The sequence below is a fragment of the Notechis scutatus genome, chromosome 15 (assembly GCF_049901735.1).
Source record: "Notechis scutatus isolate UNSWTSFEM ecotype Mainland chromosome 15, rNotScu1.2, whole genome shotgun sequence".
Lineage (NCBI taxonomy): Eukaryota > Metazoa > Chordata > Lepidosauria > Squamata > Elapidae > Notechis > Notechis scutatus.
In genome coordinates, this window is record NC_142023.1 from 970,752 (window position 1) to 984,242 (window position 13,491).

Here is a 13,491-nt window from a genome sequence, read left to right on the forward strand (position 1 = left end):
GACACCCCTGGATTAGACCCTTGGCTGGAAGCACCCAAGGAGGTGCTGCGAGGCTGACCAAGGCCTCCAGGGCCCCACAGTGGCTGAGCCCTCAGCTGCCTTTTCCCACGAGGCCTTTGGGGGCTTCCTCTCTCCATGCTGTGGAAGTGTGGGCTCAGCGTGGGAGCCACAATGGGTCCCTCCACGTGCCACACTCCGGTCTTCACACCCACCTCTCTTGCCCTCTCTACTCTGAGTAGTCCACACACCATCCTTGGGGATTTGCACTCAAGGGTCTTTGGAATCTCTGGAAGTGGCATTTTCGTGACGCCCTCTGAGGGCAGCACCACACCCTCCATTTTGAAAACCGTGGGTTGCACGGCATGGCGGGTGGCTAGAAGAAAGAGATCCGGCTTCTTCCAAGCATAGCCAGGGCCTGCTTGTGGATGCCGGCTTCCCTCAAGTTCCGGGATTCACTTTCTCAATATGCTTCCTTTGTAAACCAAAGGTCCCCATGGCTTGATAAAAACCTGCATCGAGCCAGCATGTTGTACAAACACACCTGGCCCTTCAGAGCTGGTGTAAAAAGTTATTTCTGCCGGTAGAAGCAACCAAAACAGCATCTCTCTGGTGGGCTGTTTGCAGTTGATATTGTATTTTTCGGATGTTTTAATTCACGTGCCAGGTTTTGAACCAATTAATTCGAGTCCCCGGATTTGCATTCAAAAATTGAACCAGACCAGGCTGAGCTCTTAGTGAAGCATTAAAAAAGGTGGTTTACAAAAGGAAGAAGGAATGCCAGTCTGGAAGCAGAAAAGCAGCGGTGGCTTGGGCCTGGGGCCGGCTTCTTACCAAGTGCAGCAGCAAAAGGTCTCGTCTGCTTAGGGGGTGGACACCTACAGGTTTGATCTGGGGGATTAGATTTCGCCCCAGGCCAGTCGGTCTCACAAGCTGCCTGCCACATCTAATGCACAACTGTACAGGTGTTGGGTCTGGCTAGTCCAAAGGAAAAAAGAATTAGGGTGACATGATAACAGCAGGCCAGTATTTGAGGGGCCGCCTCAAAGAGGAGGGGTGTGTGTGTGTGTGTGTGTGTGTGTGTGTGTGTCAACCTATTTTCCAAAGTTTTGTTTAGCAGATACATTCCCATTGTGCCTCCTGATTGTGAGGCAAGATTCTCCTCCTCTAGGCCACCGTACCACTCAGCTTACAATGTAATAAAAGTTTTAAAGATCTCAAAAAAAAACCCAGTTAAAATAGAATAAAATGTTAGAAATTAAAACAAGAAACCAAGACAATGGACAGCCTTAGGGTGAGAAATCTTCTCCCCAGGCTGAGCCAACTTTTTGGACTCTCCGAGAAGGCCGGCCATGTGGGATGCATCTCCCCTCTTCTAGGGGGACGTCACAGGGGTGGGGGCCACCTCAGAAATGGCTCTTCTCCTCAACCCCGCTTGCCCAAATTCTTTGGCCGACGGCATCCAGAGCTTCCCACTGGAACGAGTAGGGCAGCCTATTTATTTAATTAATCTATCTATCTATCTATCTATCTATCTATCTATCTATCTATCTATCTATCTATTTATATTTATGTTGTCAAGCAATTATAAGATAATGGGTATAAGTTTAAACATAGTTATGGATACATATAAGAAAAATAAAAGAAATAAAAAGAAAAAGAAACAATAGGACAGGGACGGTAGGCACATTGGTGCGCTTATGCACACCTCCTACAGGCCTCTTAGGAAGGGGGTGAGGTCAACAGTAGACAGTCTTAAGGTCAAAGTTTTTGGGGTTTGGGGAAGAAACCACAGACTCAGAGTATTCCAGACATTGACCGCTCTGTTGCTGAAGTCGTATTTCCTGCAATCAAGTTTGGTTAACCTTAACTTTGTAACTATTGTGTGCTCTTGTGTTGTTATAGTTGAAGCTGAAGTATTCATTTGCAGGTAGGACATTGCAATGTATGATTTTATATACTTAGATCGGACCGAAGGCGGCATAGTTCTAGGTTTTCTAGGTCTAGAATTTCAAGTCTGGTGGCATAAGGTCTTCTGCAACGAGTAGAGGAGTGGAGAACTCTTCCTGTGAAATATTTCTGGACTTTCTCAACTGTGTTAATATCAGATACATAATGTGGGTCTAATCCCAGTGGGGTCAGATGGTTCCTCAGAAACGTGCAACTCCCAAGAAACTGGATGTGGGAGAGCAGATCTGGAGAAGAGCAGCCGGCATCTTTGGCCTGATTTGCTCCTCCAACATTGCTATATTCCCAAACCAGACTCCGTCCCAGCCCACTCGTCCTTTGTCCTGCTCAACAGCGCAATCCTGGCAGCGTCTCCTCCTCGCCCGCCTGCCTCGTTTGGGACCCCGTCTACCCTGGGCTCTTTCCGTTTGTTCAAAACTTGATGTGAACTTGGGGGGGGGGGATGCTCAGAGGGGAGGAGGGAGAAAAGAAAAGAAAAAGCCAGAGGCCCCCCCTCCCCTTTCTCATTGCAGCCTCATTGCTGGGTGGCCCCAGTGGTGGGATTCAACCGGTGTAGAAACTGGTTTGGTGAGTGTGCGCTTTGCGCATGCGCGCAGCTATTCAAAACCACCCAATTTCAGTTCTAAAACTTACCTTCTGCTGCAGCCCCTGTGAGAAAAACAGATCAGCTGGGCTGCAAAACATGGAAATAAAGAACAGACTAGGGCAGGGTAATCACCGGAACTACCGGTTCACCGGAACTGGTCCGAACCGGCTGAATCCCACCCCTGGATGTCCCCCTGTCCCGGCTGATGGGATCAGCAGGAAAGCCAGGGAGCCTGGCATTCAGGCAGGGCAGCCAGAAGTGGGCAGGGCCGTTCTCTCCTGGCCAGTTCAAGGCTAAGGTGGAGGGCAGGGCCCGGGGATCCTTTGTGCCCCTTTGAAACCTGCACACACCCCCCCAGCATCGCCCCTCTTTCACGACCACTTGAATTCACACACCACCAGGTGGCGCTGGAGGCTCCATCCTGTTTCCTCTGCTGGAACCAGAGAAGAAACAGAATGAAAATAAATAAATGTATTTAAATTTGGAAATAAGTACTTTGGTTTCCACCTGGAGACCGCTTCTGAACTTCCTGCTTGATGTGGAAAAGAATGAAACTCTGACTTTGGGTTTTATCGATTAAACGGGTAGATCTTTACGGAAATCGCTTGTTCATAATATTATGAAAAAGCAAAAAGCTGTGATTTGATGTTAAGGCCTTATTTTACTGTAACAGAGAGAGTTGGAAGTCAGTGCTTCTTTTTTCTTTTTTTCTTATCTTTCCTCACTTCCCTTTCCCTTCCCCACCCCCGCTTTTCTGTTTACTTTGTATTTTGTATTTTATAATGCTTTATAATTCAATTTTAAAAAATTGGAAACCCAATGAAATAGGAAGGAAGAGCTAGTGTTTAAGTCTTTTAAAGACCATCAATGATACCAAGTCTATTCCTGTTTTATATTTTATTGACTGCTTTTGGAAGCATTGCCTGAGCTATTGCTCCCAGCAACGGCCTGCCCCTTACAACAGGGTCCCCAACCTTTCCGGCTTTGTGGACCAGCCGGGGATGGCTGGGGAGGGAGGGAGAGGGGATGGTTCTGCATGAGTGATAGGCAAGCGTGCACACGCACACAGTTCCATTTGCACGAGTGGCACGCACACATGCCACTTGTGCAAATAAAGCGTGCACACACGAGCTTGCCTACTGTTTGCACAAGTGTGGGTGTGTGCGCCCACACCCTCACCCAGGGGTGGGATTCAAAAATCCCAACAACCAATTCTCTGCCCGGTTACTGGGTGGGTGTGGCCATGGTGGCCATGGCTTTCCTAGAACCGCCAGGAGGGCTGTTTTTCACCTTCCCCAGAGTCCGGAGGCTTCCCTCGGGCCTCTGGGAGGGGGCGAAAATGGCCTCCCGGGGCTCCAGAGCCCCTCCAGAAGCTGGAGACAGGCCTGTTTCCTGATTTCCAGAACTTCCGGGAGGGCCGTTTTTCGCTCTCCCAGAGCCTCCGCAAAGACCCTGCACTCAGCTGCATCCAAAATGGGCTGTGTGGCGACTCCTGGGAGGAGTGCGGTGCAGTGGGCGGGGCCAGCCGGTTGGTTCAACTACCGGTTCAGCAAACCAGATGTAAATTTGACATCCAGTTTGCCCAAACCAGCCCGAACCGGCTGAATCCGACCCCTGCCCTCACCCACCACTTCCACGGCCCAGTTTGGAAGGGCTCAAGGCCCAGGTGTGGACGGCGGCCTTGAGATTGAGGACCCCTGACTTGCAGTGAGAGGCGCTTTCTTCTGGAATTCACTTCCATGGAAGGCTAGGCTTCGTTCAGGGCCATCGTAGTGGTGCCCTGAGCATGGACGTGGCCTCCCTCTGGTGCATAGCCTGCCCTTTTACCCAGGCAGCTGGGTTATGAACCAAGGTCCCCAGGCAGATCCACACCCCACACACTCTCCTGGTTGGCTGCATGCACACCGTGTCCCCTCCTCTCGCTTTCACACTGTGCCCCACAGCCTAAAAGCTCCGGCAGAGCTTGGTTGGGGCAGCCTGTGCCCTCTCAGGCACTGGGCCCAGGTTTAAATAGCGATAGCAGATATTCCTTCAGTTCATGGCAGATTTCAAACACGAGGAGTAACGTGTTTTTAAGGAAATCCACTTTTTGTCCTTTACTTCCTTCCTCACTTATCCCACAACTCAGTGCGACCTTTCCTAAAGGATCCAAAACCTGGCAGATATTTTGGTTCAAAGGTTTGGCAGCAGTGGTGGGATTCAACCGGTGCAACAACCAGTTTGGTGGGCATGTGGTTTATGCCTGCCCGGTCCTTTTGAAAATAGACTGCAGCCTGGGTGAGTAAAAACAGCTGAGGCGCACCAATCCAGGCTGCCTCACTGATCAGCTGGGCTTCAAACAAAGAAATATAGCGCAGAAGAGAGCAGGGGGTGTCTGGGCGGGGCCAAAGGATTGCTGGAACTACCGGTTCATCTGAACCGGTCCGTACTGGCTGAATCCCACCCCTGTTTGGCAGCCCTTTGCCTTGTGAAAAGTGGTGGGGCTGGCAAAGCTCCCAGCTTGGGCATTGATGGGCCTCTTGGCAGGCAATGGCTGAAGAAGCCCCTCCCAGGGGGCAGTTTTCCCAGCACTCTCAGCTCCAGTGACCCCTTTGGCACCCAGTGCTAACATTCATTCCTGCCCAGGTCAGCCAAGCCTAATTCCCGTGTTCACACCAGATCAGATCAATCAGATTTTGACTGCTTGCCTAGAATTCAGAGAGTGATAGGGTGGCCTCAGTGCTCAGCTCAGCCTGACGTTTTTTGTGCCAGCCTTCCCATGTCTGATGAGGTCCTTCTTTTGCCAGGGACCACCTGGACGTGCAGGGCTTCCTGGTGCGGATGGTTTGCCAGGCCCGCCTGGGACGATGCTGATGTTGCCGGTGAGTATGACTTCCCAGGGCTTGCTTCTTCCACTGAGTAGCGACTGCAGACCCATTGAGAGCCGTGGTGGTGCAGTGGTCAGAGTGCAGTACTGCGGGCTGCTTCTGCTGACTGCCGGCTGCCTGCAATTTGGCAGTTCGATTCTCACCAGGCTCAAGGTTGACGCAAACTTTCGTCCGTCCAAGATGGGTAAAATGAGGACCCAGATTGTTGGAGGCAAGAGGCTGACTCTAAACTGCTTAGAGAGGACTATAAAGTTATGTAAAGTGGTATATAAGTATTGTTTACAGAGGAAGGCGTGGGAAGAAGGTCACCCAGGAATGAAGGAGGTGCATTCCTGCCTTGGTGGCTGTGCAGAAAAGGGTTTGACCCCACAACACTTCAGAATCCAAGAGGAAAAAGCTACCTTTTCCCCTCAAATCCAAAAAATCCAAAACTCTTCAGTATAAGTCACAACAGCTACTATTCTGGGTTTTGTTTTTTTGGGGGGGCGGGGGAATATGGCATTAGAAATCCAGAAGCAGAGGTCCGCCCCCCAAAGGCTGCTGAAAGCAGGATCCGTCCAGCCTCCCTCTGTGGCCAGTGAGCCAGTGAGGCTCTAAGAGCGGTGGGCTCTGTGGGGTCTCCCACATTTTCTCCCTTCGACCCCCCTCACCGCTGGGTCTTCCTTGTTCTCCAGCTGTCTTCTTGGCTCCGTCTCTTCCTCTTGAACATTCAGATGAAATTGTTTTTAAAACGGCATTCGTGCTGCGTATTGGAAGCGGCAGGCCCCTCGCCCTCCCAATTCAGCCCTCTCCGTTCAGACTGTTAGAGTTTGCAGCAGAAATTCAAGCCCAGAAAACACACAGAGGACTGATTCAGCAGGATCATTAACTTCTTTATAAACATGTAGATTCTTTCAACCTAACATAAACAAAAACACAAGCAGCCAGCAGCAGCAGCAGCTTAGAGCAGATATCAGTTTCAGTTTCAATTCTCAGCAAAGCACACCAAGCCAAACCACACCCAGGCTCTCAGCTCCCATTGGCTGGTCTGTTGCCATGCTTACTCACTTGCTGACTTTGTTAACCATGTCTCTGCCAGTTCATGAATATACTCTGGCAAGAGCTCCACTTTCCGACTTGACTGCACCGTTTCTAGGACTGTTTCTCATCTATCTCGCTGGTCCTACAAGTGGACCTGTGAATGTCTCTGCCCTGTTTCCAGTAATTTGAAGAACAATGGTCAAAACCATCACATAAATTGGTGCCTTGAAACATTTTGAAACGAAGAGAAGACTTAAGCGAGACCCAATAGCGTCCTTCCAATGCTCGAAGGGCTGGCACAGGGAAGAGAGGCTGGCTTGTTCTCCAAAGCGCCAGAGGGCAGGACAAGAAGCTCATTAAAGAGAGATCCAACCTGGAACGAAGGAGAAATCGTCTGACAATGAGAACGATTAAGCAAGTGAACAACTTGCCTCCCAGGGTTGTTGATGCCCCATTGCTGGGGGCTATGAAGACGAGATTGGGCAACCTTTGTCCAGGACGGTATAAGATCTCCTTCCTTGGGCAGGAAACTTGAGAGCTGGGGGTGGGATGGGGTCACTCAGAATTACCACTGAGAGCAAAACCACCCAAAAAAGCAACTTGGTGGGTTACTTGATGAGTAAGATGAGCCGTCTTGCTGCCATCAAAACCCTGCAATATTAAATCCAAATTCCCTTTATTATATTTTTCTGGTACTGTCCCTAACAAACATATTTCTGGCTTATAATCTATATGCAGGTTGAACACCTTTTTCTAACCATGTATGTATTTTTATCCAATATGCCACATGTCCACCACACGTGATAGTACGTGCCTGGTTTTCTCTGCACCCCTTTTATGGGAGCCTGGCCGTAGGTGGGCTGCACGAGAGCAGATACATGCACCTGGGGTGGGAGGTTCTCTCCCTGCTTGTTTTGTGTGGGGCTGGGGGCCTTGAGAAGTGCTGGAAGAGGAAACCCTCTTTATGACAAGATGGCTGAGCAATTGTGATTTGCAAAAAGTACCTTGTTTTATTTTGTGCCTGGTTGCGTTTTGTTGGGTGTCGGGTTGCTCAGCCAAGCTTTGACTCTCTGCTCTTGCTCCCTTGCAGTTCCGGTTCAGCGGGGGTGGAGATGCGGGCTCGAAAGGACCCTTAATCTCCACCCAGGAGTCCCAAGCACAAGCCATCCTGCAGCAGGCCAGGGTGAGTACCCAGGGCCCCACATGTTCTCTTTGGCCCCATGGATGCAGCCAGACTTGCTTAACAACCTTGTTCACTCACTTAACAAATGCAGTGATTCATTTAACAATCAGTCACATGGTCCAATGGAGACATTGTCTGGTTGTCTGGTGACCACACTCCTCCTTCCATGTGTCCAGGCATGAGAGAGAATGTCCTTGATTCTCAAGAGAAAGTATTTTGTTTTGACTACACAAACCCGCTGTCACGATTCCGGCAGTTTCCCCCATTTAAATCATGAGTCTCGAGCCAAACTTCCAAACCTTAAAAAGGATTTATTGGGAGTTAAACTGTCCGGCACTGCTTGGGTGATTATGAGAGTTGGCTTGCTGTCAGGATTCCAGCAATCGCTCTAATTAAATCATGATTCTCAAGCCAAACTTCAAAAAACTTCAAAGGATTTATTAGAGGCAGCATGCCAGTAAGTCATCTGTCAACTCGTAAAACATATTGTATACACGTTTTATAGTTGACCACAGAAAGAAGGGGGGGAGTTTTAAAGAGCAGGCGGCAGTGTGGAATTGAAAGTACATTCCATTCATATTTTCTTCAGAGGCTGATTAGATGACTGAAGCTTCTGCTGTGCAAAAATCTCATTGGAGAGCACGATTGATGACTCTTGGCTATGGGCGTGTTTCGTTGGATGATACACCCAGAGGGGGTGGGGGGGGGAAGCAGGATCAAGGGTGACAGTGAATTACGTATCTCAGAGTCGGCTATGCCCAGGCAAATGCCAGATGTAGAATGTTAACTTCTAATAAATCCTTTTTAGTTTTGGGAGTGTGGCTCGAGGCTCATGGTTTAATTGGAGTAACTGCTGGAATCCTGACATCGCCCCTAATAAATCCTTTGAAGTATTTTGAAGTTTGGCTTGAAAATCATGATTTAATTAGAGCGATTGCTGGAATCCTGACACCCCTCTAATCACCCCTCCCTTCCCCTCAGCTCCAGTGTGGCAACACTGAAGCTCCAATATGGCTCCGGTCAGGTCAGCTTCAGGGTTGACAGTCGGGGTCCTTCTCCCCCAACTTACATATCTTGCTCCTTGTGGGACAGTCCTCACATGCAGATCGGACGTGCCCAGTTTAAAGACCCATCTGCGCCTTCTGACCAGATTGTGGGTCTGCCTGGGGTTTTAAATCTGGCTTTAAGCCTTGCAGCCTTTTGGGAAGCCATGCATTGCCTTGGATTTTGTTCTGGAAGCTGAGGTGTTTCCCCCTCCCCCTTTTTTTCTTTCTTTCTTTCTTCTTGCTTTTTCTCTTTTAATTGGGCAGCAGTTAAAACACTCAACTCCCATTCACTGCCTAATCTCTGTTCCTATGACTTCCTGGCTGCTCTAGTTGCAGGGCTGGGTGGATTTTAATTACAGAAGGAGATAATCACCAGTCTTTTAAGGTATTGAATTCGAGCAACGGAACAAATTTGTCCCTGCAAGGTTATAAAAGGGTGGACAGCCCCATTACCTACCCAAAGATTTATTGACTCTCGTGGAGCTACATGACTTTTTAATTAGTGGGTTTTTTAAAAAAAATAAAAATAAAACACGACAGTGACATTTTAAGCTCTTCATGTAGCGATATAAAGTCGTTGTTAAATTATTCCAGATTCTCCGACTTCTCACCTCCTACCTCTCTGTCTATATCTGGGATGTATATATAATCTGATTATTTTGGTGCACTGGGAATATGACTGTACTTGGCTTAGGAGGAAGCACAGGTTGGCTGCTAACCCTCTTGTACTTCAGAAGTACGGCTCCCGAGTTTGTCTGCTCCGGTTTTCTTGGGAGGAAATCCCCACAAAGATTCCTTTGCCTCTTTCGGTTGGGCTGCTTAGCCCAATTCTTAGTGCTGAGCTTGCAAAAGGCACCGATTCTGCTTACAGAGTTGATTTGATCCCCTCCCTGGGTGAAACCATTTCACTTCACAGGCTGAGTTTGCAGGGCGCCTCCATCTTCCAAAAAAAAAAGAAAAAAGAAAAACCTTTACCAGGTTTGCCTGTTACCTGTAGTGCGAATGCTTTGAAGTGGCCTGTGTCACACATGTGAATGCAGCATGCGTGTTTATATACTAGTTGGTTTCATTCAGTTCTGCAGAGCCTTTCACAAAATGCCCACCTAAAGAACCACCTGAGGCTACAAGAAGGGGCATTGGACTGCCCTGGACAAAGTCCAGTCCTAGAACAGCAGCCCCCCCTCCTCTCCTCTCCTCCCCTCCTCTTCACTCCCCTTCCCTTTCCCCCTCTCCTCCTCTCCCCCTCTCTTCTCCTCCCCTCCTCTACACTCCTCTCTCTACACCCCTCCCCTTCCCTCTCCCCCCTCCTCCTCCCCTCCCCTCCTTCTCTCCCCTCCTCCTCTTCACTCTCCCCTCCCCTGCCCCCTCCTCTCTCCATGCCTTTTCCATTCTTCTTGCCCTGGGTTCCCACCCACCCCCAACCCCATCTATCTCCCCCTGCTTCTTCCAGCGTCCGGGTAAAGATGGCTTCAGTGCATACCCTTTTATTCCAAATTGTGCAGAACTGCCTGTCCCTTGTACACCCCGCTCTCCGTAGCTATAAGCAAGAAGCATCTGAGCCAGGTGCTTATAAAGACCAGTGGGGGTGTTGACACGGCCAAGAGGGGCTTACAAAGGCCCTGAAGCCTCCTCTTCCTGGAGAGACCAGGCCCTGGGTGGCTGCCCCCTGATGCCGTTTCTCTCTTTTTCTGCAGCTGGCTCTGAGGGGACCAGCTGGCCCAATGGGACTGACCGGAAGACCAGGTCCCATGGTGAGTAAACCCCCTTTCCCACAGCGCTGGGCACCACTTTCCATAACTTTGAAATGAACGAATGTGTTGTGGTTCACCGGCGGCCTGTGCAGACGGCAGCGGAATTGGACAGTGGGGAGGAACGTGGGCCAGTCTGGGAATCTGGGGAGGACTCAGACAAGGGCCCTGCATCTGATGCAGAGATGGGGCCAGGGCCATCTGGGAGTGGGGTGCTGACTCCAGAGCCTCCAGAATATGGCAGCAGCGAGGCAGAGGAACAAGGGGAGCCTGTTCCCAGTGCGCATATGCACAGAGCTGCTAGAAGGCAAGAGCAGCTGAGACAAAAGGGGCGACTTGGGAGTAAGCCTTGGAGGTGATTGGCCCTTCCCATAAGGAATAAAGGAAGTGCAAAGGTAGAGAAACCTTTGCGGGAAGCAACGTCGTTCACTCTGTTCAGATTAAAACTTGAAGCTCTGTGTGGACTTTGCACTTCGGTTGTTTTTTTTTTAGTTAATTTGGCACTTTAGTTGTTGGCAGCAATTCAAAGGAAAGAAAGGTGGGTGCTTATCTCGAGGGACTGTTTGGGACTCATTACGGGCTGGGAAAGAACATAATTCCCAGCGTTGAAATAAAATAAGAGTTGTTTGGACTAAGCGTGTGCTTAATTAACGGTCTCAGGATGTCTTGGTCAGAACAGAATGCAGAGCAGCGCAGTTGGTTTTGCCCCAATGAGGAAGCGTTGGGTTCTGGGATAAATACTTACAACTACTGAAACATTTTGAAAGGTGCTTTCTGTTTTGTGAGGCATGGCGTACAACCTGAGCCCACAAATCACAAGGCCTGAAGGTACTGGGTCATCGGAAGGTACCCAAAATGGCATCACCGCGTCATTCTTTAATTTTGTGGGGCTGGGCGGGTGAGATATTATGGATAATATACGAGAGTAGTAACATTTTAAGTGTTCCATGTAAGTGAAGCAACAAATAAGTGTGGACACCTTATTCTGGTGTCAAGGGACCCACGTTTTCCGATGGCTCCGCAAACACTCTTGCACTGAGCTACCATACACTCTAAGAATGATGGTCAACTCACATCAAAGGAACCGTGGTTCGGCTATTCGCACCAATTCAAACTTTGTCCCAGTTTGTTTAATGGTTTGCTATGTTGGAAGGGAGACATAGAAGCAGGCAGTGCGTTGGGCAGCCCTGGAATCATTGAACTCACGTGCGTTTTGAAGGGTGACGCACAGGTTTTGTCACAGCCAAAATGGTGCCAAGTTCTCATCGTTTCGTGGTTTTTTTGATTACCCAAACTTCTTTTTTTAAAAAACAAATTTTATTAATTTTCAAAGACAATACACAAACAAACAAAACATAAAACGTAAGAACATAAAACATCTTTTCTAAAAACTGCTTATTAAGTTTTAACAAAACAAATAAAACATCTTGTTTACCCAAACTTCTTTGCAGTGGGCAAAGGGGCTTTACCCCCCCCAGTCATAGAGGATATGTGATTCTGTCCTTGAAAAAGATACTGAGAGAAACAGTCCCAAGCTAGAGTTGATTCATTTATGTGCTTTCTGCTGCTCATGTCAGCATTTGGCAGAAATGTTCACATTGTGCCACATTATGCGAGATGTTGAATTCTTTAAGAAGTGGATTTCGTTTGCCTTGGATAAAACAGCCTCGTTCCCTGACTTTGGACTGCAGTTTTCGTTGCTTACAAACTTTTCATTGCTTACAAACTTAGTGAAGGAGTCAGGGGGGAAAAAAGTAGCTTTGGGGTCAGGAGTTGGAATGAAGTCTTACTCAGAGAAAAATCAAACTCCGAGGGTAGATTCCATGGAAGGTTAGCTTGGAAGGACTCAAACCCAAACCCTTCCTAGGCAGGGACGCAACATTCCTGGACATGTGGCTAGGAGTCTCTGTTTAAAGACCTCCAGCCAGGGGTGGGGCTGCTGGGGGTTCTCAGGGGTTTGGGAAAGCCTAGCTAAGATTCTGTGCAGTTTGGAGAACCCCCAAATCCCACTCCTGGCTGCCCCCCCTGCCCCTCCCCTCCCAGGAGTCCCCATGCGGCCCGTTTTGCATGCAGGTAAGTGCAGGGCACACACAGAGGCTGGGGGGGAGGGCAAAAAACGGGCCTCCTGGAAGTATGGGAAGGCTGGAAATGGGCCCGTCCGGAGCCTGGGGAGGGTAAACCCCTCCCTCCATGGTGCAGGAGGCTGACTAGGCTACGCCCCACCATGGCCACGCCCACCCAGCAACCAGGCAGAGTGTTATGATATGTACAGAACAACCCTTGAGTAACAAGGTTAGGCACATGGAAATGTTTATGAGAGTAGTTATGAATAATTATTCAGCCACACACAGATACACCTAATTGAGTAAAGTTTATTTTATGAAATAGCACAGTCCAATAAACGGTCCAGGTCATATACGTTTAACAGTCCAAAGAATATCCAATTACAAAGTCTTCTTACTGGTTGCCTTTGTCATTTACAGTAAACAAAGATATCAAAGTACAAGCACAGCATAAATACAACAGAGAAACTTAGATAGCAACAGAATGTCAGAGAGAGCAAGCCATGATCTCTAGCTCCCTCTTATGGTAATTTGCCATATAATCAACCAATCGGAATATAGTATAAATCAATACAGTGATTTTGTCTTAAAGCTACAAACATACATTGTTGGTTTATATACTGCCAACCCAACTAATTGGCGGACAGATTCCTAACGCAGAGAATCCTTTGCTAACGTTTTTGAAGCCCACCCCTGCCCCCAGCCCAGGATGTCCTCCTGCCCTCTGTGGGCAGGATATCTTCTCTGCCAACAGCCCTTAGTGTTGCTAAATGGAAATCAGCTTTCGAGTCAGTTAGTTCCCTGCTCCTCCTCCTTGGAACAGCCACAGTGGTCACGTGGAAGGCAATTATTCAGCCCTTTAGATACTTGAAGCAGTCGATCGTGCCTTCCATTCAAGCCTCCTGTTGACTCTCATTACCCATCAATAGTCATTATTTAGCAGCTTGAATCCTATTGAGTTAATTTCCTTAATGCCTGTTGAGAATAGAACTTAAAAGGCGAGATGTAGCAGC

The 13,491-nt window shown here is 48.7% G+C and overlaps 1 protein-coding gene across 2 annotated transcripts in view; it reads left to right on the forward strand.

Annotated features, from left to right (window-relative positions):
• The window catches only part of COL5A1 (collagen type V alpha 1 chain), a 264,470-nt gene that overhangs the window by 136,798 nt on the left and 114,181 nt on the right, over positions 1–13,491 (forward strand). For both annotated transcript variants that reach the window (XM_087943851.1, XM_087943852.1), the window contains exons 12-14: positions 5,338–5,412; positions 7,529–7,621; positions 10,362–10,418. In XM_087943851.1, the coding sequence (XP_087799977.1) occupies positions 5,338–5,412; positions 7,529–7,621; positions 10,362–10,418 (225 nt within the window). The remainder of the gene's footprint in view (positions 1–5,337; positions 5,413–7,528; positions 7,622–10,361; positions 10,419–13,491) is intronic.